The sequence below is a fragment of the Meleagris gallopavo genome, chromosome 3 (assembly GCF_000146605.3).
Source record: "Meleagris gallopavo isolate NT-WF06-2002-E0010 breed Aviagen turkey brand Nicholas breeding stock chromosome 3, Turkey_5.1, whole genome shotgun sequence".
Classification (NCBI taxonomy): domain Eukaryota; kingdom Metazoa; phylum Chordata; class Aves; order Galliformes; family Phasianidae; genus Meleagris; species Meleagris gallopavo.
In genome coordinates this window covers 71,004,860-71,032,557 of record NC_015013.2, presented here as the reverse complement: position 1 = coordinate 71,032,557, position 27,698 = coordinate 71,004,860, and the positions used below count along the sequence as shown (strand labels likewise).

Below are 27,698 nucleotides of genomic sequence, written 5' to 3'. Positions count from 1 at the left end.
CTGGCGCTGACCCGGAAGCGCTTCCTTTCCTCGGCGCAGCCAAGATGGCGGTGGACACTGCAACCGAGCTGCTGTTTTTAGACACGTTCAAGCACCAGAGCGCGGAGGTAATGCGGCGGACTCGTCTTTTCGGTTGCCGTAGCCATGTTCCTGCCCGCCCCGATACCCTAAGAGCCCGTTGCGAGACATGGAGGAGCGGGGCTGGGGTAGGCCCCTGTGGGCGGCCTGGGCCGGCGGTGAGCGGCTGGGCCGGAGCGTGCGGTGCTTGGCTCAGCTCTGCTGAAGAGGGCACCTTCGCCTCCTCCCGCCTCTTGGGCTGTACTCTTCCCGCTGCGAACACTGGCGGAGCTAAGGGAGCCGGTGCCGGCCCTTTCTGGAGATAACGGGGAGAGGCGAGCTGAAAGCGTGGGGTTTGGGAGTCGTGATTGCAGGCATCTGCGAGGGAGGGAGTGGAAGAAGAAAGGGAGGGAGTGGGAGAGATTGCGGAAGGAGTGCGCTGGGTACTTATCAGATGGCTGGTACTTCCTCGTAGCATCCAGTGGGAGCTGTATGCATCATGAGCAAAACAAGCACTTCAGCTCTGTTTTCATAGTGAGGGCATAAACATTTCACTTGGAGCCGCTTGTGTTACAGCTCAGCCTCTTGTGCCCATCTGGAGGGAGGAAGAAGACCTTGAAGGGGAAAATGTGAAGCATAGTGTAGCTTGTGGAAGAAATTTAGTGTAGGGGCAGATGGGAGAGAAAGAAAACAAAGCATTTTGAGCTGATGCTGCAATTAAAAATAATCCAGAAGTTATTCTGCTGCCCTTTGTAGTTGCCACTCTTAGCCAGACGTGAATGTATTTCTCTTCTACTATTTAAGACAGTGTTGAGTAGGAAGTGCTCACCATTTGCCTTTTTGTCAGGGCAGTATGCTCTCTTACTGAATGGTTTTTAATTATATATATTGTTTTCTGGCACTTTCATTCTTGCCAATGATGCTTTTTGAACTTGAACTAGTCTGAATTCTCATTAAAAAAAAATTAAAGTGAACAAAATGCATTTTTCATATTGTAGAAAAGCTACTGTTATGCTACAATAATTCTCCAGCTAACTGGATCATCTGCCTTGCCTTGGGTCTTTCTCATCTTGAAAAGTACTGTTTAGTTTTCTAGTGAAATTATTTATTTGATGCTAAAATGTGTTGGGCGGTTCAGATCTAGTTCGTTTTTCTTTTTTTTTATTATTATTTTTTTTGGAGGAAGACTGAACTGGACTCAGTTGTGATCTTGATGAGGTTGCTATATGGCAGTCCTGTATCATTTAACCAGAAATGTGTCTGGGCTGTGCTGCTGGCAGCATGGTTTCCTCCAGAAATTTTGAGTCTTACATGTGACAAATACATCTCTTTTAAAGCAAAGCACTCCCACAGTCATCAGTCCTTTAATAAAGCTGTACTTCCTGTCGCAGTGTGTTTCCTTTTGTTCTGTCCTCCTAATGGCAATGCTTCAGTCTTTAGAGCAAGATCCTGTGTTTGTGCTAAAAGATCATAGAATCCTTAGAGTTGAAAGGGACCTCTGAAGGCCATGTAGTCTAGCTCCCTTGTAGTGAACAGAGACATGCGCAGCTAAATCAGGTTGTCCAGGGCCTGATCCAGCCTTGCCTTGAAAGTCTACAGGAATGGGGCATCAACCACATCGCTGGACAACCTGTTCCAGTGCCTCACCACCCTAATTGTAAAAGATTTTTTCCTTATATCTAAGCTAAATCTAGCTTCTTTGAGCTTGAAATCATTTCCCCCTGTTCTGCTACCAGAGACCCTGCTAGAGTCTGTCCCTTTCTTTCCTGTAGCTCCCCTTTAGATACTGAAAGGCTGCTATCAGGTCACCTTGCAGCCTTCTCTTTTCCAGGCTGAACAGCCCCAGCTCTCTCAGCCTGTCCTCATAGGAGAGGTGTTCCATCCCTTGGATCATTTTTGTGGCCTTCCTCTGGGTGCATTCCAAAAACTCCATGTCTCTCCTGAATTGAGGACTCCACATCTGGACACAGTACTCCAGGTGAGGCCTCACCAGCACAGAGCAGAGGGGCAGGATCACCTCCTTCATCCTGCTGTCCACACTTCTTTAGATACAGCCCAGAATACGGTTGGCTCTCAGGGCTGTGAGGGCACATTATGGCTCATGTCCAGCTTCCCCCACCAGTACCCCCAAGTCCTTTTCAGGAGGGCTGTGTTCCATCCTTACATCCCAGCCTGTACTGATAGCAGCATTTACATTAGTGAGCAACAGGTCCAGTATTGCATCTCCCCTGGTGGGGCCATCAATTGACTCAGAAAGTTATCCTCAGTGCATTCCAGGAGCCTCCTGGATTGCCTACAGCTCTCTGTGCTACTTTTCCAGCAAATGTCTGTGTGGTTGAAGTCCCCCAGCAGGACAAGCACTTGCAATCGTGACACCTCCTGTAGCTGCAGGTAGAAGGCATCATCGACAGGATCTGACTGATCTGCTGGCCTCTGGCAGGCACCAATCACAAGGCTCCCTTTGCTGCCTCAGTCTCTAACTGTCACTTCTAGGATTTTGACTTGCTCATGGCTGTTCTTTAGGGACAGCTCTTCACATTCTATTCCTTTCCTGGTGTAGATAGCAACACTCCCATCCCTCCTTCCTTGCCTGTCCCTTCTGAACAGCTCATAACTGTCAATAACCACATTCCAGTCATGGGAATCATCCCACTAGGTTTCAATGATGACAACTATGTTGTAGCTTTCAAGCAGCACAGTGGCTTCCAGCTCCTCCTGTTTGTTTCCCAAGCTGTGTGTACTGGAGTAGAGGCACTTCAGCTGGTCTTGTCACTCCCTTAAAAAGTAACTCCTTAGTTCTTTCTAGGAAATACCTAGATATACCTAGACAGACACTGAATTTCCTCCTTGCCTTCTCCTCTTGCCCCAGCAGCCACTGCCTCACCATCATAGAGTTTTGTATATGCTGCAGTGCTGCCAGCACCTCTCAAGGCAGTGGGTCAGTTGTTTGGTTGTTACTGTATGGGAGGTTGGTGATGTTACAGTTACTTCATAGTTTGCTTAAACATGCCTTTTAGGACTGCTAAAGCATAATATTTCTTCACATTTGCTATTTCTGTGTTCTGAATGGGCTTCCAAATATTGCAGTATTGAATAAATAAGGTTCAAGTGGAATTTAAAAAAATGCCAGGAGGTCACTTAAAAAATCTTCTCTGTTTAACAAGCAATTAAGATTTTACAGAATTGAATTTTGTAATTAGTATTGTAACCTAAGTTTGGTTAATAAAGAGTATTTGTTACATTGCTTCCATTTGATATTTTACACATTTTGCATTTCTTTCTTCTTTGTTTTTTTGCAGCAAAGTACCAATATAGATGTGGTTCGTTTCCCATGTGTGGTTTATATAAATGAAGTACGTGTCATTCCTCCAGGTGTGAGAGCTCACACGAGTTTACCCGACAGCAGGGCTTATGGGTGAGTGTCTGATTCAGGAACACCTTCCTGTTTGTTTTTCTTCAACTTCTGTATTTCACTAGAACTTCCTGTCTAAAAAGATAAAATGCATTTGCATGTCTGCTGCTCTTGTAATTATTTTGGGGAATCATTTAAACAGCATTATTTAAGGCTTTTTCCTTGTTAGTCTTGCTTACTCTCTGATAAGGAGATTGATGGGTTTAATTTTTACCTTTATTGTGTTTCCAGAGAGACATCCCCACACACGTTTCAACTGGACTTGTTTTTCAACAATGTCAGCAAGCCAAGTGCTCCTGTTTTTGATAGGCTGGGGAGGTAAGCACTTTCGCAATTACTTCAAGACTTCATTATCCACCTTCCCTTTTTCTTCTTGAGAAGTTCTGAGTGCAGAATATCTGCAGCTCCCATATTTTTCTCGTTTGGTCTGCCTTTTGCTAAGGAGTTTGTATTCTCCTTGCCCTTTTGCTCCAGTTCTTGTGAGAGGACAGATGTTCATACTTAAAAGTTTTTATTTTTAAACTTCCGTATCTCATATGTGTTAATGAAAAGTATTATGTGGAAATAAGCAGTTCTTCATTCCTGTTTTTCAGTGTGTGTTTTTATTCAATATTGTGTCGTTGGCTGATCTGTTTAGTACTGCTATGTTTCGTTTCTATGAAATGCTTTGTAGTAATGGAAAAATAATTTTGTATGTTTTACCTAACAGCCTCGAGTATGATGAAAACACTTCAATTATTTTCAGACCCAATGCAAAGGTAATTCAATGTGATTTAAACCTCCTTTTCTACACATTTGTCATCTGAGTATAAAAGTGTGGTGCGATGGAACTGAGTAAAATGTTTGCTGTTTAAGATCTTATTCTAAAACTTTCCTGTAGCTCAGGTACTTACTACTTTACAGTCTGTGTCATAAATGCCATATGAATGGCATAAGTTGAGGAAGACTTGATTGCTTGACATTTCTTACCAAGATTGCCAATGGAAGTATCTGTTGTGAGCAAAGATGAAACAGAACGTTATGGCTGCAGGCCACAAAAAATCATATCCTCTTCGAGTTTGTTTGATTTATCTCATTCAGATCAGTACATGTGTGGCCCATGGTAATTAATGTTGTTCTTTTTTTTTTTCCTTTGTTAACTGGAGGTATGATACAGGCTGTATGAATTAGGCAACACAATGCAAGTAATTGAATGCTTTTAGAGGACTTATTTCTTATAATTATTTACTTATTTCTTATTTACTTATTTACTTATTTCTTGTAATGATTTATATATCTTAAGTTTTCTCAGTTTTCAAAATGCAGATTGGAGGGATACTCCAATGTTCAGTACTTTGTTTTTGCTTCTATGCAGATACTGATACAGCGATATAAACTGTAATTTTTATCTAGTTATCTTGTATTCTTTTAAAGTGATTTTTTTTTTTTTCTTTAAACAAATCCAAACAGGTCAACACAGATGGATTGGTTCTGAGGGGGTGGTACAATTGTCTGACTTTGGCAATATATGGCTCAGTTGACAGAGTAATCACTCATGACAGAGAATCACCTCCTCCACCCCCACCTCCTCCTCCTCCTCCCCAGCAACAGCCTGGTTTGAAAAGAACCCCAAAGCATGGTAAGCCTTGATGGCGTTAAAGTAAAAAATGGCAATTAACCACATTAATTTTAGTCCTGCATTATATTAAAAAAAAAAAATCTGTATTGCTAATAGCCTTGCTTATTAATGCAATTCTTGTTTACATCAAAAGTGGTTTCAGAAGACAGCCTCACGTATTGTGCTGAGGCAAAATACAGGTTAAATAATAGCTGGGAAATTAAGGTGTTTCTTTATTCAAAGTAGCACTGAAAAACTAAAATATACTATTTCTGTTTCTATGATTCCATTAAATATGAGTTTTCATTTTCACATTAAATTCAGTTGATGGAGAGAAAGAAGACCAGTTCAATGGCAGTCCTCCAAGACCACAACCTAGGGGACCAAGGACACCTCCAGGCCCTCCTCCTCCTGATGATGATGAGGATGAACCTATGCCAGTGTCAGGTAGAATGACAACAGGCTGTGTTTTGGCTGCTGTGTGCCACTGCTTAGTGGAGGCAGAATTCTGTTTCGTGTCCACTGTGAGGTTTCCTATCTGCTGTTACTGCTGCTGGACAGATTCCACTTGAGGGAAGGGATCTGAAAGAAAATCTGTATGATACGTTAAATTGTATCAATTTAAAAGATAATAGATTTAAGAATATCAGCTATTGATCAATACACTGCTCGATCATTGTGTGCATATTTTATATAAGTTTCCTGTTGACAGTTACTTGTTGTCCTTTCCCTGCATCTCTCTGCTTGCAGCGTCTGTTGCATTGTGAGCTCTGTACAGATGAAAAGTGCCAAGAATTCTTTGCATACTTCTTGTACAGCCTTGCTGAATTAAGTGATTGTTGCTTGTTTTCTGCCAAAATATTCAAAGATTTTCTTTAAGATGTTCTTTTTGCATCTCCACTATGTGTAATGAAAAATTCTAAAATTATGCTGAGCACTGGATTTCACAGAAGCATTCTGATTTCTTAAACTTTGTTTTTTTTGGTATTTTTTCTTTAGTGGTTGGAGAAAAAGAAGACGATGTGGACCATAGGGAGGATTACTTTGAGCCCATTTCTCCTGATAGAACATCCATTCACCAAGAAAGCCAGTATTCTGATGAAGGAGAGGTGGAAGAAGATCAACCAGAAGAAGGAGATGATGAAGAAGATGTGGATGTTGAGGAGGAGGAAGAGGAGGACGATGATGATGGACATACAGTAGAGAGTATTCCCGATGAAGATGAGGAGGAGGAGGAGGAAGATGAAGATGAAGAGGATGGTGAAGAGGAGGAGGAGGGTGAAGGTAAGTTAAGAAGTTTATAAAAAAATAAGAAAAATAAAGAAAAAGCTTTTTGACCTTTAGATTGCAGTACTATTATAATGAGTTGTAGTGTAGAGAACTGTATCTCATTTTGCTTCCCTCAGTGCTCCATTGTGTGCCTTGCCCATGGTTCTTGGGGAGAACAGTTTTTTGCTGAGGGATATTTATTTCATGATAGTAAATCTGTAGGGGGGTTGGAGCTTGATGATCCTTGAGGTCCCTTCCAGCCCAAGGCATTCTATAATTCTATGATCTTCCCGTCAAGCTCTACAAGAAGAGGAAAACAGAGGTGGATTTTATAGATAAGAATGAACACTGGATCCTGTTATCTGATTTTTAAAGAAATAAGAGAACTGTGAAGCAAACAATAAATTAATTATTAAACTGTTTTTTTTTTCATAACGATGTCAGTAATTGTCATCTAAAATTATTTAAATTTGCTACCCATCCCTATGTAAAATCTTGAGCTAGATGTTTAGTGATAGATACAGTCATAAGAAGAAAATCTGAGAGTATTCTTGCAGCAATACGTAATCCACTTGGAAGAACTTTTTGGTTTATATGTTCTTCTAAGTTGTCCCTTGTTACATAAAATAGTCTGTCAGCTGGGGCTTTCACTTATAGCTGGATGGAGAAAACTTTCTGTATGTTGTGTGTGATTGTTTTCTGACTAGTTTGCATTGAATACGTAATTATCTTGCTTTGAGCAGCTTCTCAGCAGTAATGAACTGCGTTATTCATAAGTTCTCTCATAACTGAATTATTTTCTTCTTAGGAGATGATGGATATGAGCAAATTTCAAGCGATGAAGATGGAATTGCTGATCTGGAACGCGAAACATTTAAATATCCAAGCTTTGATATTGAATATACACCAGAGGATCTGGCATCTGTGCCTCCCGTGACATATGAACCTTTTGAAAGGGAGCTTGGACCTCTTCTATACTTCAGCTGCCCATACAAGACTGTATTTGAGAATGAAGTTGCTAAAATTAAGGATCTAGACCCAGAAAAAGAAAATTCAGGAGCAGTGGAGGCCTCAGTTAAATTAACAGAGCTGCTGGAATTATATCAAGAGGAAAGGGGTGCGAAGTGGGTGACTGCATTAGAAGAGATTCCAAGTTTAATAGTAAAAGGATTGAGCTATTTGCAGGTTAAAGACACGAAACAAGACTATATTACCCAGCTAGTAGACTGGACCCTGCAAGCTTTAAGCCTTCAGGTAGCTCTCAAGCAGCCTATTGCTTTGAATGTCCGACAGCTCAAAGCTGGGACGAAACTGGTGTCATCATTAGGAGAATGTGGGACTCAAGGAATAACAGCACTCTTGCAGGCAGGAGTTATTAATGTGTTGTTTGAACTGTTGTTTGCAGACCATGTATCCTCCTCTCTTAAACTTAACGCTTTTAAAGCTTTGGATAGTGTTATTAGCACAACTGAGGGAATGGAAATGTTTCTCAGAGGTGGTGCAGATGCACATGAAAAAAGTGGTTATCAGAAACTGCTCGAACTCATACTGTTAGATCAGACTGTGAGAGTAGTTACTGCTGGTTCTGCAATTCTCCAGAAGTGTCACTTCTATGAGATTCTGTCAGATATTAAAAAGGTGGTTGATCAGTTGGCTGAGAACACTCCTTCTCTTCCTAATCACACGGAGACAGAACAGGACCAGGACTTGGCAGGACTTGACAGAGCCAACCAAGAATATGAGAACGATGTGGAGGCTCCTATGGATATGGATCATCTTTTGGAATCTTCTAATATAAGTGAAGGAGAGGTGGAAAAACTCATTAGTCTTCTTGAAGAAATCTTCCACTTGATGGAGACAGCTCCTCATACAATGATTCAGCCACCTGTGAAATCTTTCCCAACCATGGCACGCATTACAGGCCCTCCAGAAAGGGATGATCCTTATCCTGTTCTTTTTAGGTATGGTACTTGCAAGTTCCCTTTTTAGAATGTATTTCCTCCAGCTCGGTACAGACATTTTTAGGGATGACATTGTTGACTGACACTTTTTTTGTTTTGCTTTGTTTTTGTTACAAGTTTCTGGATTGTTCCAAGAGAATTTGACGGTTAATGGACCTGTTACCTTTGTTGGCTTTCAGTCAAGCCTACCACACGCTTGACAGCAAGCTAACCTCTTGCTACGACAGATACTGAGCTAACATGTCAGTTGCATTCATAAATCCTGGATGGTTATGCTAGGTGCTGTGCAACTGGCTATTTGAAAGTTGTTATAGATCTAAGTGTTTTCCCTTTTTCAACCTGGAAGATGTCTACGCGTAAGGATGAAGAGTCTGGAATTACCTCTTTCACTGTGCTGAGCTGGCAGGATATAAACCAACATGCTGTTCTGTAAGCCTGGCTCAGTGTTCCAGAGCATGGGCAGAGGAGTTCAGGCCTGTCTGTATTCAGCTATTTATAGGATCCCATGTGTTATTTCTCTGTTAGCAAGTTGTTATCTAGGAAGTATTTCTGTAAACGTTAACGGCTTTCTTTGATAATAGCAGTGTAGATCACAGCTAAATATTAATATCTATAAGCAGACAGTCCTCAAGTAACAATATAACAAGGAGGAATGGCTTTATACTAAAAGAGGAGGGATCTAATTTAGATGTTAGGTGGAGATTCTTTACTCGGAGGATGGTGAGGCCCTGGCATAGGTGCCCAGGGGAGCTGTGGGTGCCCCATTCCTGGAGGTGTTCAAGGCCAGGCTGGATGGGGCCCTGGGCAGCCTGAGCCGGTGGGTGATGTCCCTGCCCACAGCAGGGGACTTGGAACTAGAGGGTCTTTAAGACTCCTTCCAACTTAAACCATTCTGTGATTCTTTTCCTGTAAATATTAGAACAGCTATGTTTTGTATGTTTAAAATTTTGTGCTGCTTTATTATTAGTTATTATTTCTCATAGTCCACAGAGCAGGTAAGTACTGAAGCTAGGAGGCACGTAACTTTACATTCTGTTGTTGTACAGTGTTGGCAGATGATTGTAATGTTACTGATTCTTTTCCTGTACGTTTTTTTCAGATATCTCCATAGTCACCATTTCTTGGAATGCATTACTTTGCTACTGTCTATTCCAGTGACAGGTGCACATCCAGGTGTGCTACAAGCTATCCGAGATCTGTTGCGTTTCCTGGCACAGTCACAGAAGGGTCTCCTTTTTTTCATTTCTGAGTATGAGGCGACGAATTTGCTGATTAGAGCACTTTGTCAGTTTTCTGATCCGGATCAAGAGGAAGGTCTCCAATCAGATGGTGCAAATGAGGACACGTTTGCCCTGTGGCTCCTCCATTCGACACAGACGTTACAATGCATTTCAGAATTATTCTGCCACTTTCAGCGGTGCACAGCCAGTGAGGAAACCGACCACTCTGACCTGCTGGGAACGCTTCACAACCTTTACTTGATCACCTTTAACCCTGTGGGAAGATCTGCTGTGGCTCATGTTTTCAGTCTGGAGAAAAACCTCCAAAGTCTTATTACTTTAATGGAGTACTATTCCAAAGAAGCTTTAGGGTAATTATGCATATATTTGCATTTTTAGATTTCTACATTTTGGAAGTATCTACCTTCTAAAAATAATTCGGTATAATTAAATAATTTGTGTTCCTTTTAGACCATGAACTTGTTGAAAATACCTTAAGTAGAACAATGTTATTGAAAATAACAGAGGGCTGGAGCACCTCCCCTAAGAAGACAAGCTGAGAGAGCTGGGCTTGTTTAGCCTGGAGAAGGCTTCAGGGTGACCTTATTGCAACCTTCCAGTACCAAAAGGGAGCCTACAAACAGGAGGGGAGTCAACTCTTTACAAGGGTAGATAATAGCAGGACAAGGGGAAGTGGTTTTAAGTTGAGGGTAGGGAAGATTTAGGTTGGATGTCGGGGGGAAGTTCTTTACAAAGAGAGTGGTGAGGTGCTGGAACAGGCTGCCCAGAGAGGTTGTGGATACCCCATCCCTGGAGGTGTCAAGGCCAGGTTTGGATGGGGCCCTGGGCAGCCTGGTCTAGTATTAGATATGGAGGTTGGTGGCCCTGCCTGTGACAGGGAAGTTGGAACTTGATGATTCTTGATGTCCCTTCCAACCTGGACCATTCTGTGATTCTGTGAACATCAGGCCTCACAGTTGTGATCAAGTACTTAATGCCCAAAATTTGTGTAGGTCATCCATAAAGACGTTATGGTACAGATGTTTGGCTATATGAAAAAGTCAATAAGCAGACAGTTCTCATTCAAGAGGAAGATTTGTCTGGGGATGCATACTTCTCAAGGCTGGGAATCTCTTAGTTCATTAAGTTCTTATGTGTGTTAAAAGTAGTCATGTGCTCTGGACAGGCAGTTGTTATTTTAGGTAGCAGCACTTCCAGGCAAAAATTTAAAAGCAGAGACAAAGTTACAGAAAAAGATTTGCTGTTTACTTGACTCTTGTCAGTGCCCTCAACTCTCATTTTTTATGGGTGCTAAAATATGTGTTAAGCAAATATAAATGGAAACTTCAAAAAATGCAGGAGAAATTTCTTTTTTAATGATAATTTTATGGGGACAGCCTTGCTGGAAGTGAAAGTTCTGTGCATGGACTTTTAGGTGTTAAAGTATGAAAATCAAGCAAATTTGCATTAGCTGGGATCTAAAGAAGATTCTTATCGTTGTTTCAGAGACTCAAAGTCTAAGAAGTCAGTTGCTTATAATTATGCCTGCATCCTTGTTCTGCTGGTGGTTCAGTCTTCCAGTGATGTCCAAATGCTGGAACAGCACTCGGCGCCTTTGCTGAAGCTTTGTAAGGCAGACGAAAATAACACCAAATTGCAAGGTACAGTATGTGTCATTATCAACTGAATTGTCTGAATGTATGGAAGAAACCTTTTATGTGTGGGTAATTGGTACTTCACAATCATCTGGTTTGGATAATGTATGTAATGAAATTCCTTCTCCAGCTGCAACTGATTAGTTGACTCACAGATATTATGTGTAATTTTTTTTTCCTGCTAATGACAGTTTAATAGGAAATTCTGTATAGTTAAATTATTTTTCAAGTAATATTAACTGCCACAAATTTTGGATAATTGCAGGAAGTATGAAATTATTTTTGTGTTGAAAATAACTTAGGAGAGCAAATTTCAGAATTGGACTAACTAGTTAGTGAGCGGACTCTTAACTTTTGTTGTTTTCTTTAGCGATGTGGGCTTACAGGGTCTGTATATGCAAATAAAGGAAGTATTCCTGGGACTATTTCCTGGCACCTGGGCCAACTGGTATGGAACAGTCAGGTTTCTGTTACGAAGTCTTTCGACCTCCAAGTTGTGCCGTGGGATCTTCCCTCAGTTGTGTTGATTCAGATGGGGCTGATTGGACGAAGGCTGCTGGGGACCATTCTGGCACCTGAACAGTAATGCTGTGATGGCCAGAGTTGTGCTCTGCACTGCTGCGCTGCTGTGTCTAGATCTCCCAGCAGTTTCTCCCAGAAACTTAAAGGCACTGCCACAAATCAGAATTCTTCAGAACTTCAGTTTGATTTCCCCCACTGCCATGCTTTTATTTCTTTTCTCTTTTATCTCTGCCTCTGCAGATTGTCAGACTGTTTTGTGAGGAGCGGATCTAGTTTATATCCACCTTGTTAATTTATAGCCATTTGGCCTTTGAACTTCACGTTCTTCTGCCTATTTTCAGGAGCAATGAGTTTAAAAACTTGAAATCTCTCTACCAAAGATTTGTGACATTCAGGTTATTCTGATCAAAGAGAAATTTCCTGTGTAAAGACTTTCAGAGAGAATAGGTGCAGAGATTGGTTCTGTTTGGGCATTTATGGGATGTTTGTTTTCAGTTTTTAATAACCTGTTATGTACATCAAGAGCAAGGACCTGTTTTGCTTAATGGCTTTTTCTTTATGTGACAGTGGGATCCGCTGTGTCTTTTGTAAAATATATTTACTTACGAATAAGACAAAACAAGCTGAGTATTATTTGAGTGTTCAGGTTGACAAGCAGAATACTTGAGGTGTATTGATTGTTTTGAAGTCTTCTTTTGTTGGTGCTTTTCTGCTTGCTACAGAGTATGCTTTATGGATTTCACACTTGAACTTAGTGTGAAATTGTGTAGATTGAGTACGTTTTTATTGAATAAAACTCTATGTTCATAAATGCACTGACAAGTTACTTGATTAACAGTAAGTTGTTTTTTTTTTCCCCCAGAGCTCAGCAAGTGGCTTGAACCTTTGAAAAACCTTAGATTCGAAATAAATTGTATTCCAAATCTTATTGAATATATCAAACAGGTTAGTAAAATACAGAGTTGTATTTTACTTTTAGTTGTACTCTATAGGCTTATGCTTTTTTGTAGTTTGATACTTTATCTTGGGTATATACCAACATGATATTTAAAAACAGATGTTTCTATTAAAGTTTATGATCTTTTGGCCAATTTTTGCTTTCAGTTATATTTAGCGAAACAAAGCTCCAGGTAGCCGAGTGCAAAGTTTATATCATTATATAAACAATCAGAATGTAATTTGTAAAAAATTAATGTAGCCTTATTTTCTATGTATCCTTCTCTATCCTTATTTTTGGTTTTGAGTTTTTAATCCAACACTGAAGTGTGTATCCTGGTCATGTGCGTTGGGAACCTGGGGCCAAGAAGTGTGACCAACATAGGAAGTAGAGCTGTCAACTGCCAGTTCTTGGGAAGTAATTTTGCAGGCAGAGACAAGTTGCTTTTTCACCTGCATTGAGCAGGCAGCAGTTTTTCATTTTGCAGCTTTGGTTACTAAGAAAGGCCAAATACGGGGTTATTCACCAGGAAAGCTGGAAGAGACTTCCAACTGTTTTTTCCTGGAGCTCCCAGAGAATAATTCTCCCCTTAAGTTCACTGAAATAGCATTAGCAGTTAATTTTCCTTTCTTGTTCAAAACATCAAGCAGAAGAATACCTGTATTGGAAGGATAGAATGTAAAACATTGTCATTTATATGTTTTGAAACAGCAGAAACTTAGTCTGTTTTTCTGATTTTTGTTAAATGAAAACCTCCCTTCTGGAAAACAGTCTTGAAGACCTCCATTCCCTTCAGTAGAGGCTGGTTGTCAGTGAATGATAAATGATAACTATACCTGTGTGTGTCCATATATATGTAGGTATATAATATATGTATATACCTTAAGCATTAACAGCTGGTTTTCCAAGGTTTGGACTGGTGGACTTGTTGATGTATTGGTCTCTGGTTTGCATTACAGCTCTTCATTTAAATGTAGGTTATCAGCATTAGTGCATAGTTTGCCAAGTTTTAAAAAAAAAGTTGAAAATGAATGAATTAAAATGCTTTCTCTGTAAGTTATATTAAGTTTGCTTTTCTGTATAATTAAGCAAATGTGTTTAACAATCTGATGACTAAACTGTTTGTTTATTGCAGTGTCAGAATGTAAAGCAAGTAAAACATTTGATATAAAGTCATTTCTTGTAATACAAGTGTTTTTTAAATTTTGTTTGAAGAACATTGACAGTTTGATGACCCCAGATGGAGTTGGTCTTCCTACGGCACTTCGTGTTCTTTGCCACGTTGCGTGTCCACCACCTATGGTAGAAGGTATGGTAGATAAATTTGTACTGTTTAACACAGAAATCTTAGTTTCCTGAGTCTTTCACTTAAACATGCCTGAAATGTAACTGTGATTTCCCAGGAGGAATTAGACATTCAGAAGCGTTTTTTTGTTTTCCATACAGGTCAGCAGAAAGACCTTAAATGGAATCTAGCAGTAATTCAACTGTTTTCTTCTGAGGGAATGGACACTTTCATTCGTGTTCTCCAGAAGCTGAACAGCATCCTTATTCAGCCTTGGCGACTCCATGTCAACATGGGCACCACACTTCACAGAGTTACTACTATTTCTATGGCCCGCTGTACCCTGACGCTACTTAAAACCATGCTAACAGAACTGCTGAGGGGCGGATCTTTCGAATTCAAGGACATGCGTGTCCCATCAGCACTGGTTTCTTTACACATGCTCCTGTGTTCTATTCCCCTCTCAGGCCGCTTAGATAGTGATGAACAGAAAATTCAGAATGACATTGTTGATATCCTACTGACTTTTACACAGGGCGTTAATGAAAAGCTTACCATTTCGGAAGAAACCTTGGCAAACAATACTTGGTCTTTAATGCTAAAAGAGGTTCTCTCCTCCATTTTGAGAATTCCTGAGGGTTTTTTCTCTGGACTTATACTGCTTTCAGAATTGTTGCCTCTTCCGCTGCCCATGCAGACAACTCAGGTATAATTTAGATTTAGTTAGTTTTTAAATAATTTCAATTGTCTGTAGCTGTTTTAGACCATTTTCCTACCTGTGGGATAACAGATAGATGAAAGGGTGGATTCAAGCTTTTATAAAGCATTTATGTTCACGTAGATTCTTTAGAGGTATGTTTCTCGTGGGGAAGGGGAGGAATCGGAGCATCTTTTTCAGTTAATAGTTAACCATTTTTCTTCTCTAGATTATCTGGACTACTATTGTATTAATGAAATAATGGCTGGCAATGCCAGCTCTCACTGTAGTAGGGCACGCATCTTGAATTTGTCATCTTTAAGTAAGCATAAAAGATGCATGGCAATCCATTCTCCCAATGGAATATCTAACTTGTGGCTCTGTACTCTGTCATTCAGTGATATTAATGAAAATGGCATTATGTTTTTTTGTTGAGGACAATATCAGTACTTAGTATTTGTTTACACTTTGTAGTAGAAATGAGTTTTTGTGATGAAAGTGGGAAGGAAAAAACCTGTTCTTCTGTTCCTGCAGGTAATTGAGCCACATGATATTTCAGTGGCACTCAACACCAGGAAGCTGTGGAGCATGCATCTTCATGTTCAGGCCAAACTGATACAAGAGATAGTTCGATCCTTCTCTGGTTCATCTTGCCAGCCTATTCAGCACATGTTGAGACGTATTTGCGTTCAGTTGTGTGACTTGGCTTCACCTACTGCTCTTCTTATCATGAGGACTGTATTGGATCTAATTGTAGAAGACCTACAAAGGTATCCTCATTTTTGTATTGCAAAGATTTCTTTAATGGACCGTTAATGTCTCCCAGGTTCTGTGCTGATTCAGCAAGAGAAAAATACTTTCAATATTTATCTATTATGAATGGAATGAATTCTCAGTCCATAGTATATACTGTGCCCTAATAATGCATCGTGTTGGCAAGGAGCAGTATCATATCTCTCTACTGCTTCACTCTGTGCGTGTATGGAAAGTATTTTAGGAAGGCTTTTTTCAGGCTGTCCCTTCAAAGACTTTTCTATTCACTGAACTTTTCCTAAAGGACTTATCTGAACTAAATAAGTTTACTTTACTGGGATTTGCATATCAGCAGAGAAATATGCAGATATTTGTCAGATGCAGGAGATTGAGTGAATATTGTTTATTTTAAGTGTACAGTTACATTCTGATGCAACTGAAAGTTGTTTAGTGAAAGTTAAAGAAGATAAAGTCTAAGTAAATACAGCAGGTGTTTTGTTTAAAATGTAGAATTGTGACTCCTGCAACAGTTGGTATTCTAATTTTTTAGATCACTTCTTAGAACAGCTTTTCCTATATATTCAAAGTGCATTGATATCCTTTCAGCAACACGGAAGATAAAGAGAAACAATACACTGGCCAGACTACTCGATTGCTTGCTTTATTGGATGCCCTGGCTTCACATAAAGCTTGTAAATTGGCCATTTTGCATCTTATCAATGGAACTACTAAAGGTGATGAAAAGTATGGAGAAGTTTTCCAGGAGCTTTTGGCTTTAATGCGATCAGTTGGAGACAATGTCACTCATCAACAAAGCGCGGAATACGTAACTTCCATTTTGCTGTCCCTCTGTGATCAGGTATTTTTTATATTTAATGCATCATGTGTTTTGACTGCTTTTGGGGAAAAATTAAATGATGTTATTTCTTAGGAGCATGTGGTTTTTTTTTTTTTTTTTTCCGTAAGAGGAAGAACCCATCAATGTTGTTAAAATGCAAAAAGTAAAAAAATTCTGTATGGTTGGCTACTGTGACAGACTTGCTGCCAGCCTTTCTATTCTTGGATATAAATCACTGAATCACTATGGCCGCTGTTTTGGTGGTCTTTAGAGACCAATGATGCAAAGACTGACTGTTCTCTCTGCTGAGGGGGATATCGTTTCTTCTTACAGGAAGATTTTGGAACTTGTGCTATCACTGTTCACTTTTTACCCAGTTGAAAAATGCGTCTCTTAGCAGTCTAACTGAAATCTTTTCAACATAACATTCCAAGTCTGAAGATATGTATAATAGACTGCTACCACTGTTACAAACCAAACACCCCCACAACAACAGTAACAACAACAAAAACAACAAAAAACCCCCACACAGAATAAAGTGAGAAATTTGACTACTGATTCTTAGAGTAGGCCAAGTAGTTTCTCATGAGTTGTATACATAGATTTGCATGTTGTTGCTTATCTTATTAATTGCATGTGTTTGGTTTAATCCAGTTATGCAAATGACTTTTGGGCATGGTTGGTAGAGATCAGCCAGTCACTTGCATTTAAGCAGGAGTCTTTGCCTATGCAAATTCATTGAGAAAATCAGTCTTGTGTTATGTTACATAAAACATGAAGGAGCAGTAGATGTTAGATTTCCTAAGTGGCCCTTGCAGCATCTAAATTTTGAGGAATGTCTTGAGATTAAGGGACAGTTTGACTCCCTAAGCAAAAAGCGTAATCCCAAGGATGAGATATTACTCCCTTACTGTCTGGAATTGAGTTGTGGCTTTGCTGTCACTTCTCACCCTTTGTATCTTTTATGTTTTAAAAAATCAGTGATAGTTTGCAGTTCTTAACAGAAGCAAATTAGAAAGGGTACGTTAGTTTAGTGTGTTACTAGTCATTAGTAACTGTCAACTATGGGAATATGCTAATAAAGGAGTAGGGAAAGAGCCTAGTGTTCCTAATGTGATGTGTGGTTTATACTTACTGCTTGTATTTCAAATGCATTTTTACAATGTGAATAATAACCATTTTTTGTAGGATATTGCACTCATTTTACCAAGTTCGTCAGAAGGCTCTGTGTCAGAATTAGAGCAGCTTTCCAATTCCTTGCCAAACAAGGATCTGATGCCATCAATTTGTGACTGTCTAATGGAAACATTAACCAATTCTGAGAGCAGTTACAGTTGTCTGCTGACATGTATCCGAACAATGATGTTCCTTACAGAGCATGACTACGGCTTCTATCACTTGAAGAGGTATGAAATCTTTGGATATTCTCTGACAAATTAAAATTTTATTAAAATCGTCTGCAATATGAAATCAGAGGAAGATTTGGAAGGCTTATGAATTCCTACTTCTCCATCTGGGAGTCCTAGATGTAATATGAAACTGTAATATCACTGTCATATGAAACTGTAATATCACTGGAACAGGTTGCCCAAGGAGGTTGTGGATGCCCCATCCCTGGAGGCATTCAAGGCCAGGCTGGATGTGGCTCTGGACAGCCTGGTCTGGTGGTTGGCGACCCTGCACATAGCAGGGGGTTGAAACTAGATGATCGTTGTGGTCCTTTTCAACCCAGGCCATTCTGTGATTTGCCATCACAAGGCTGGTGGATTTGAATGAGATAAAGTTCTCATGTCTTGACCACCCAACAATTAGGGCTTTTGAAATGGAATTTTTTTTAAGCTACTTGAATTAAGTCCAGTCTGCTTTGAACAGAATGTATATGTGCAGTGGGCAGTACCAAGTTGTTTTGTCACTTCTTTCTCTGTCCTGGATTTGGACTGAGTTCTGTCCACTGAAGTGAGGTGCATAGACAGGGATGGTGCGAGGTATTGCAGCACTGATAAAAGGCTGCTCAAAGTACTCTTGTAAGCACTGTTACAGAAGCGTGCTGCTCAGACTTAGCAAGCTACACAACTTGTCAATGAAAAATGGTTAAAGGCGTTGCTGTTTCTGTGATTCTCTTTTCCTCCACAAGATGTAAATGCCATTCTCTGCTGGTTTTTGAGGTATTGCTGTGGTGTGTACAGCTGTGTCTGAGCAGTCTGTGGACTGCACTGGTGAGAACAAGAGTTGAGTGCAGAGAAAATGAAGAAGCTCCAGCTTTGTAGTCACAACTCAATAATGATGAAACTTACCAAATTCACTTTGTAATGTATGTTATTGTGATAAGTTACAGCGCAGTGGTCACAGTGCATGCACTAATGCAGTGTTTTTTTCTTTTTTCTAAAAAAAACAAAACAAAACACAACTCCAAACTGAAAAACCAGCTCTCTAAGAAAACACAGCAGTGCTCTGTATACGGTACTGAAGCGCGTCATAACTAGTTTCAGCAAAGACACTGGTGAGCTGGCCTCTTCTTTCCTGGATTTTATGCGACAGCTTCTCAACTCTGATACTCTGGTGAGTGGCCATGTATTCAACAGACAAATTCAGTGGCTGCTCTCTGAACTCTGCAGCGTGAGATGCATTCAGGAGCTATTATTTCAGAAAGCAGATGACTATGTAGATTGCTCTGCAAGGCTTTTCCATCAGTAGCACCAGGGCCACTTTTATTTTTAATGAAATCTGTAGAAGTTGTGCAGAACACAATAAATAAGAGCTTTCAGTAGGAAAAAAGTGGCATCTTGAGTCTTTAGGATAAGTAACATTGGCAGCACAAAAAAAAATCTTATGGTAGAATGGCTTCCTCTTAAAGAAGGCTTATGGAACATCAGTTTTACCAGAGTAAAAATCTGATCTGTCAATTAGTTCATTGACTTTCCTATGTGAGTAGTGTGCTATCGCATCCAGGTTTCATTATGGCATGTTAGAGAGTTGCTGCATTAACATTTACTATAGAAAGTATTCTATAAATATAGTGCAGTATGTAAAGACTGTTAATGTATAGTATAGAAAGAAGTCTAAAATAATTATAATTTCTCTGATACAGACCTCAGTTTATATGGGAAAAGATTGGATTAATCTTGTTGCAGGATTGAAATACACTTATTAAAAATATTTTGCATTACATGCCTTTAAATCTGGAGAAATTATTCATTTTGCTAGAGTTCTCTAATGTATATTTAAGTTCTAAGGAGTTTGCAGTCTTAGAAGTAAGATAATGAACATTTAGGTATACTTATTTCCCACTCTTCATGTTTTCTAGGGATGTTGTGGAGATGATGGGAGCCTTATGGAAGTAGATGGATCTCATCCAGGCAGAACGCTGGGTCTCACCACTGCAGAGTTAAAACATCTACTGCAGAGCAAAGAGGAAACCCCAGAAAACCTACTGCTTGATCTGGAAAAACATGTGATGGTAAAAGAATTTGAATATTGTTGTATTGAACCATGTTGTAATCTTGTGTCTGACTGTGCTTTTAAAGACTATCCCTATCTGATGAGAAGGGGGTGGTATGTCATGTGCTTTGCTCTTGTTTTAAGAAGTTTCAGGTAGGGATGAGACCCAAGTGATGGATACATCTTCAGTGAATTTCTGTAGGACAGTAAGCTGAGGGAGTGGTTGAAATGATGAACCACTGAGCCTCAATTGAATGATCTCAATAAACTTTCTAGGATTTGTTTAGCAGAAAGCTTGTGTGGGTCATGAGGCAAAATGAAGTGAGAGCAGGGCAATCCAGTGCCTCAGTGCAGGCTGGTCTGGCTGGTTGTGCTGAGTGGGAGATTGAAATAGACCAAGGCTGCATTCTGAGCAATTCTGGGAGCATGGACAACAAAGGAGGGGACCTCAGTGTCTCACTCCATGGAATGCTGGTGAGCTGTTAGCTGAAATGCTGTGTTCGCCTCTAGCCATCTTTACTCCTTGGCAGTTTGAGGGAAATTTGAGAGCGTTCAAGCAAGGTAGTCAGGGACCCAGAGCACATGTGCTATGGAGAAGGGATGAGGGATATGAGCTTATTTAGTCCTGTGAAGGGAGCTATCTTACAGCTGCTTACAGCAATTTGAGGATAGTTACAAGGGTGATGGAACCAAATTCTTCTTCATGGCTTCAGATGGATAAACCAAAGAGTGATGGCCCCAGACTGTGCCTTCAGAGGTTCAGGTTGACGCTAAGGGAGGAGTGGGAGAGGGAGAGTAGCAAAATCACTACCAGAGTACATTTTTTAAGACTTGGTTAGATTAAGTTAGGGCTGAGCTGATACAGCTGTGGTGGCAGTCCTGCTTCAAGCAGGGGAGTTGGACTAGAGGACTTGGAGAATTCCATCCATCCGGTGTTTCTCTGACTCTAATTAGAGACCAAACTCTAATATTCCAGTCTAATTCTGCATCGTTGCTGACTGTCGTGCAGTAGAAGCTAATTTAGAAGAGTCCGTAGAACAGCTGCTCTACAATTTGCTCCACATCCTGTTGGTCACTGATGCCTTTCCAGTGTGCTCTCCTGCTGTCCCTCATCCCTGCCTCCAAATCAGTGGTAAACGACTAAAAGCCACAGCTGTGCTGAACGAAGAGTAACAGATGCTTAGGATGTTGGAATGCTCTAGCAGAGGGCTCGTTTTAATTTCAACCTGAGGAGAATACATGTGCTGCAGAGCAATGTTACAGAGCTTGTTGCATCAGCTAGTAGTGAAGAATGTACCTGTGGCAACTGTTTTGTGGCATACTAAGGAGCAATCTGCTGTCATTTCGTGCTAAAGTGTCTCAGCTTCGCTGTTTGTGGACAGATGATGGACTGTGCAATGTAGTCTTTTTTTAATAATTAACACAAAAAGTTTATTTCTTTGAGGAGAGTAACAAATTCTGCCTTGTCATATGTTGACTTAGGACCATTCTAAGGAAGATGATGGCCTTGAATCCTTACTGGACAACATTGTTGGGGTCAGGCAAATGTTGGAATCAGCGGGTGATGCTTGTCCACTAAGTGACCAGGATGTAGAGCCTATCCTTTCTGCACCAGATTCTCTTCAGAATTTATTTAACAACAGGTAAAATGGTTAAATGTGTGGGCTTATGGCCTGTGATTTACTTACAAACAGGATCTAAACAGAACTGCTTCTGCTACTCCCTACTAGTACCAGTATATTTAGTTTCATGCAGGTGTCAAGGATAAGGTATTCACCCCAGGTTGTGAAGTGCTCATATGCTTGCAGTTGGTTGCAGTTCATAAACAAACGCATTTGGCATTGTTTTGTTGCAGGACTACGTATGTTTTGGCAGATGTGATGGATGACCAGCTGAAATCCATGTGGTTCTCACCCTTTCAGGCTGAAGAAATAGACACTGATCTGGATATGGTAAAAAGCTTCATTAACGTTACTGAAGTGGGTGTAAAAGTAAGGGTTAGCCTGGGATAGAGATTCACGTGGGCAAGCGGGCGATTGACCCAGATACAGTAAGGCTAACATTTGTTAAAGGGTTATTATCAAATGCCTTCAAATTGACACAAACAGGCACAAAATTGGCACCTTCCACAGCGCTCTTAGTGTACAACTCATCTCCTTTAGAGGAATAGTTGTGTGTCAGTCCTAACCTGCTTTTTTGTATTGCTGCTGGGGCTTTTCAGTAATTTGTGTTAAATGTAGACTAAGAACATGATTTATTTTCTCCTGTCCATACTTATCTTCCGTCATTGCAGTAATATTCAAAGAAGCTCATCTCTGTTTTAAGCTCATCTTTGCCCTGATGCGACAAAAGGGGAGGAAAAAAAGGCAGTAGTAAATCAAACTGTACACAACATTTTTTCAAGTTACTTGAAACTTGATTTTTGTGATCTGAACTTCAAATATCACTTTGAAAAATATGCAGTAACAAAAAATAGCAATTTTAAAATGAAGCACTTGTTAGTGTCTTAGCTTCTTATGCGAGAAATAGTCTGTTTCTGTTGAGTCAGTTGCCTACATTCTTTTTTAGTTTCACTCTTCCATGTTTACAAGCAAAGATAGAAGCACTTAAATTTCTTAAGCAAAGACCAAATAATTGATTTGCATCTAAAAGCAGCACTGATAAATTGATGGGACTGTAGCGTAAGCAGAACAATGCTTGAAATTTAAGCCCTTTGCAGAGATTCAGAGGCATGAGGGCAATTTTGCTGCAGCTCTGCTGCTTTTTTTTAAATTTATTTTATTGTTTTCTTACTGCTGCTTTTATTTGAGCCACACTACTGCATTAAAAGGGGGAGGATAGAGCCTTTCACACTAGCAGAAAGAGCTGGGCTGTGTTAAGATCTCTGCTGATTCTCATCCATGTTGGTGCATTGTTTTTTTTTTTTTAGAGGGGCTCATAATGATTGCTGTTATAAAACTTTATTACTGCAGGTAAAAGTTGACTTAATTGAACTGTCAGAGAAGGGCTGCAGTGACTTTGACTTGCAAGCGGAATTGGAGAGGTCATTTTTGTCAGAACCATCATCTCCTGGTCGGACAAAAACTACAAAAGGTTTCAAACTTGGCAAGCACAAGCATGAGACTTTCATAACTTCGAGGTAAGATGAGTTTAGTGTGTAAACAGCTGGTGTGGTTAGCACTGTTTTGTATATTCTCAAAATGCCAAATACTTTTAAAATGCCATCGTTCTAATTTTTACATTAACAAAAGAAACCATGGTTTGTCATGACAGTGGAAAATCCGAATACATAGAGCCTGCAAAGAGAGCTCACGTTGTGCCACCACCAAGAGGAAGAGGCAGGGGAGGATTTGGACAAGGAATTCGACCACACGATATCTTCCGTCAAAGGAAACAGAACACAAGCAGACCACCCTCCATGCACGTGGATGATTTTGTTGCTGCAGAGAGCAAAGAAGTGGTTGCTCCGGACGGGATACCACCGGCCAAAAGGCCACCGAAAGTATCGCAGAAGATTTCTTCACGTGGTGGGTTCTCAGGGAATCGTGGAGGACGGGGAGCTTTTCACAGTCAGAACAGGTTCTTTACCCCACCTGCTTCAAAAGGTATGCCTTCTTTTTTATTAGAATTGGAGTAAATGAATGCTAAAAATGCTTCAGTAATACTAGCCAGATTTTCCACAAACGAATCACTCCTGGCATGAGATGTTTCTGACATAGTGTATCCAGGAAGGAAAGAAGTTGTTTGGTGCTAGAAAAGGTTATCTCACGTGCACTGAAACTGAACCAAAACTGCAAGTTCCCATGTTGCCTCTTACAAAAGGAGTTAGCTGTTTCCTTTTCCATGTCACGGTCTTGTGTACAGCAACTCTTGGATTGTTTCAGAAACACAGAGAAATACAAAGGTCTCTCTACCATTTTGATATAGTAGTTCCTGAAATCAAGCATCAGTGTGCCTCTGGATTTCAGTGGGCTTGAATAAAAGGATGGAAGATTTTGACAAGAGCAAGATGCAATTTCATTGAAGCTGGAGCTTCTAGTTACCGTGTTAAACTTTTTTCCTATACAAACAAGGCTGCATTCCTTTCCTTTCCATCCTTTAGGTATGACAAGTTACCACAGCAGAAATGGAAAATACTTCCATTTAGAAAAGTCACAAGTACTGGGATTTGCTTGACAGCAAATACTGAAAGCATTAGGGGTGTCTCTTTGTACAGCAGCTAATGCAAGTCCTTTAAAACTTGATATTGCATCTGAAAAGTAGATACTGTGCTGTGCATTAAACCAGGGGAAAATGTGTGGGCTTTGAGTGAAAATACTGAGCGTATGTTAATGCAGTTTTATCTATTTGAATTATGTAAATACTGTGTTTACCCACTTAGTATTTTGAAGATTCAAGTGAAAGAAACGTGAGATTTGCTCTACAGTGTATGGGTTATTCTCTCCCCATTTAGGAAACTACAGTCGTCGTGAAGGCGCTCGAGGCTCAAGTTGGAGCGCACAGAGTACGCCGCGAGGAACCTACAATGACAGTAGAGGTGGTCAAAGCAATTTTAACAGGGGTCCACTGCCACCACTGAGACCATTAAGTTCAGCAGGTACATGGTATTCATATGGGCATCGAACTATAGAAAATTCCTTGAATTTCATTTTTGCTTTACAAATGAAACCATGCAAGGATGCCGCAAACACCTTGAAATTCAGCAAATTTTTTAAGCATATATGAACAGTTGTCACTGAGACTGTCAAATACATGCTTTCGTACGAACTGTCCTGTAATCCCTAAAACTTGCTGAATTGAACACTCGATCGCAGAACCTTAACTTTGCATTCAGATTTTTGCAATTCAGTTGTCTTCATAACCACACGGTAACTTTAGAACCAATCAAAACAAAAATGCTGGCCTAAAAGAAAGGTGAAAATTAAAAGGAGAAAACAAACCCGGTTTGTGTCTCGTCTTGTTTTTGTTTCCTGTGCTTTCACAGCACCTGCTGCACCTAGGCTTTTTTTTTTTTTCCAACTGAGTATACTTTTCTTTGCTTTAAGGCTACCGACCGAGTCCTCGCGATCGTGCTTCCAGAGGCCGCGGAGGAATTGGACCATCTTGGACAAGTGCTAATAGTAGTAGCAGTGGTGGCTCAAGAGGGAAGTTTGTTAGTGGAGGCAGTGGAAGAGGTCGTCATGTACGTTCCTTCACACGATAAAATGAGACCTAATGGAACAGCCCAACCACAGGGACTTCTGTGAAGATGACAAAGCTAACAGAGGCACTGAAGGACCAATTCAGAGTTGCTGGGTATCTGGAGGACACCAGGAGAATATTTTTGTCTGAAGAGAAGTTTTTGTTTGATACAAGACTTGAAATTTCAATAAAATTCAAGACTTTTTTGTGTACAATTGTATATTTTTTTTGGTTCCTTTTGAAAGAATGTTTTAATTTTTTCGTGGACAGTAGACTATTCGGTAAAGAACCTCGTTAAGCCTTGAAAGACTTCTAAAATATTGTGCCAAAAGCAAGGTACAGATGTTTTGTGTGTGACTTATTACTGCAAGAAAATTCTATATAATTCTATAAAATTCTGTATGTAAGACAACTTTAGTTTTTCCTCTCAGGTTTAGAGCCACTAGCCCTTTTTTTAGCCGGTCTCGGTTATTAACAATTGAGGTACATTCAAGAGAAGTTGTAGCAGGTAATAGAAGATTGAAATTACAGTTATGTTTGTATTCTTTCATGGATTCATTAATTTATATAGTTTTTTTGGTATACTTTTGGTAACGTGATAAGACACTTGAGCAAGATCTTGCACCTCTTAAAATTCATAGAAAATCTGTCACTGACTTTGGTGAGAATAAGACAACGTCCTAGAATTCCCTTTATAATTCCAGTTCATGTATTAGGGAGCATAAATGTTATTTTGCTGGAAAACAGAATCATGCTTTGTGGTTAAACAGCAAGATACCCATACTGCCAGAGAGCCTGGAGGTAATTGGTGCCTGCCCATCTGCTGACATATAGAGCTGAGGAAGGGGCATAGATTCATGTGAAGACTGAACAACCACATAGTGAAACAGTAATACTAAAACTTCCCTTTGAATAGATAGCTTGGATTTTTATTTCTGTAATTCAGACAGATATATTGCAAAGAGCAAAACTTTTGCAAGCAGGAGTCATGGAGAAATGTTACCAGCAGATTCCTCTAAATTTATTTTCATGTTATACTCATAGACTGATGGAACTTGTTTACAAATTTGCGTTCCTTCTCAGTTGCGTGGGGTGAGGAGTTCACAGGCCACGTACTTTTTTAAAAATGAGTTTCACTATCCATTAACTGAGCGTGGCCTTCCCTTATGCTTTGGTCTCTTGGCGTTACAAAAGTGCTATGAAGGGGTCTTCATCCTAGTCACATAAGGTGCAGTTAAAATGCTTTAAGTAATTGTAACTTACTTTGGACAGCTAATCTGCTTAGTGTCATCAACTTGAACAACCTATGTCAACTGTTTCTATAATACGACCACACTTCAAACTGAGTTTTTTGTGGCTTTGTACTGGTTGGTTAAATCAGGATGGCTTTTACTTGAATCATAGAAGGCCCCAATTGAGCAGACTGACTGTGGAAGACTTTGGGCCATAACGTCCCATGGTTTGCGAGCTGATGAGCTGGCACAAAGTCAGTTGAGTTAACCTAAGAAAGTGGTGAGCTTCTATTGACTGACTGAGTGCACTCAAAGGGAATAATATTCATTCACAAAAATATGTATTTTTGTTGTTGTATAAATGAACACGAGCAAAAAAATGATTGGAGGTCACAGTTTTCTGAATGGTGAAAATAACAGCAAGATGCAATTTCACTAACGATGCAGTTGTAATGACTAAAATGGGTGCAGCTCTCAGGCATTACAGGTATTAATGCTATTTTTTTAAGGAGCACTGCATAAATATTTTTTCAAGTCGACTCCTTCACACCATGTGTTTAAGGTTTTTAATTTTTAAAAAAATCTTTACTGTGTTTGAAACTAGCAGGGATATGAATCATTTGTTTTCTGTCAGGGAATTTGAAATGAAAAGTGTCAGGCATGGAATAAATATGTAAATTTACAGTACTGGTTCTTGCAAGTTTAAAATTATGGCATCGCACTAATAATTTTCAAACTAGAAAGAAACAAAGGGTTGGTTAAGTTCTTTAAGATTTATGCAATCTGTAAATTTAGTTAAACTTGAAAAAGAATTGTGTCTTTTGTTTTTTATTGATGAACTCTGTAGCCCTTCGATGCAAAGTGGTTCCTTTCTTGGATAAATTCAACTTGAAATGATGCTCTTTATTTGGTTTGACTCTTTTAAACTGGAATCCTTCCATGAGTAAATAACATTCTAAGCATTAAATTTTGCTTTCTATACCATGCCCAAAATAAGCCTTCAAGTTCTGTTTCCTAATGAACAAAACACCTGGGATGAGCAAGAATGTGGAACAGATCCACAGTGTGATAGAATTCTTCCTCCTAAGTCCTGGGGCTGAGTACACAAACCATGTGCCAGGAGTTGGGTAAGGAAAGGAGATGGTCATTAATGGCTGTTCTGTCAGCTGAAATCTGGAAGAATTGCCTTGGTTTAGTTAATGGACTAGTGAAGCACAGTCAAATGCATATATTACAGGATAAGGGTGAGACAAGTTTCCAAAATCTTCAGCAGCTACACCACTTTTATTATTATTATTTCTGTACTGCCTGAAATATGGCTGTGCCTAGGCAGATAAGTGTGTTATCTGCAAGATATGAGCAAATACCATCTGTAGTTGTCATATGCAAGTTTTCAGCCTTTTCCCTGCTGGGTAACTCCCATCAAGTAACAACATGCTTGGGATAACGCAGAGTACTGTATGAAACTGAATCATGCTCTGGAGGGCCCTCTATCCTGACTGCTAATATTTAAGCAAATCATAGAATGAATCATAGAGTGGCCTGGGTTGAAAAGGACCACAATGATCATCCAGTTTCAAGCCCCTGCTATGTGCAAGGTCACCAACCACTAGACCAATATATTTAGCATACATACATATCTAG

General features: G+C 39.9%; 1 protein-coding gene across 1 annotated transcript; it reads left to right on the top strand.

Moving 5' to 3' along the window:
• On the top strand, positions 1-27,036 carry VIRMA (vir like m6A methyltransferase associated). Its single transcript, XM_003205183.4, has 24 exons — positions 1-107; positions 3,357-3,472; positions 3,701-3,787; positions 4,179-4,227; positions 4,919-5,087; positions 5,391-5,513; positions 6,066-6,350; positions 7,144-8,296; positions 9,396-9,887; positions 11,023-11,177; positions 12,556-12,638; positions 13,846-13,939; positions 14,077-14,621; positions 15,147-15,382; positions 15,972-16,224; positions 17,392-17,609; positions 18,630-18,762; positions 19,508-19,660; positions 21,124-21,284; positions 21,497-21,593; positions 22,614-22,780; positions 22,915-23,246; positions 24,095-24,238; positions 24,687-27,036. The coding sequence occupies exons 1-24, from the start codon at positions 45-47 to the stop codon at positions 24,842-24,844; spliced, it is 5,466 nt and encodes a 1,821-aa protein (XP_003205231.2). The 5' UTR covers positions 1-44; the 3' UTR covers positions 24,845-27,036.
• The last annotated feature ends 662 nt before the right edge of the window (positions 27,037-27,698 follow it).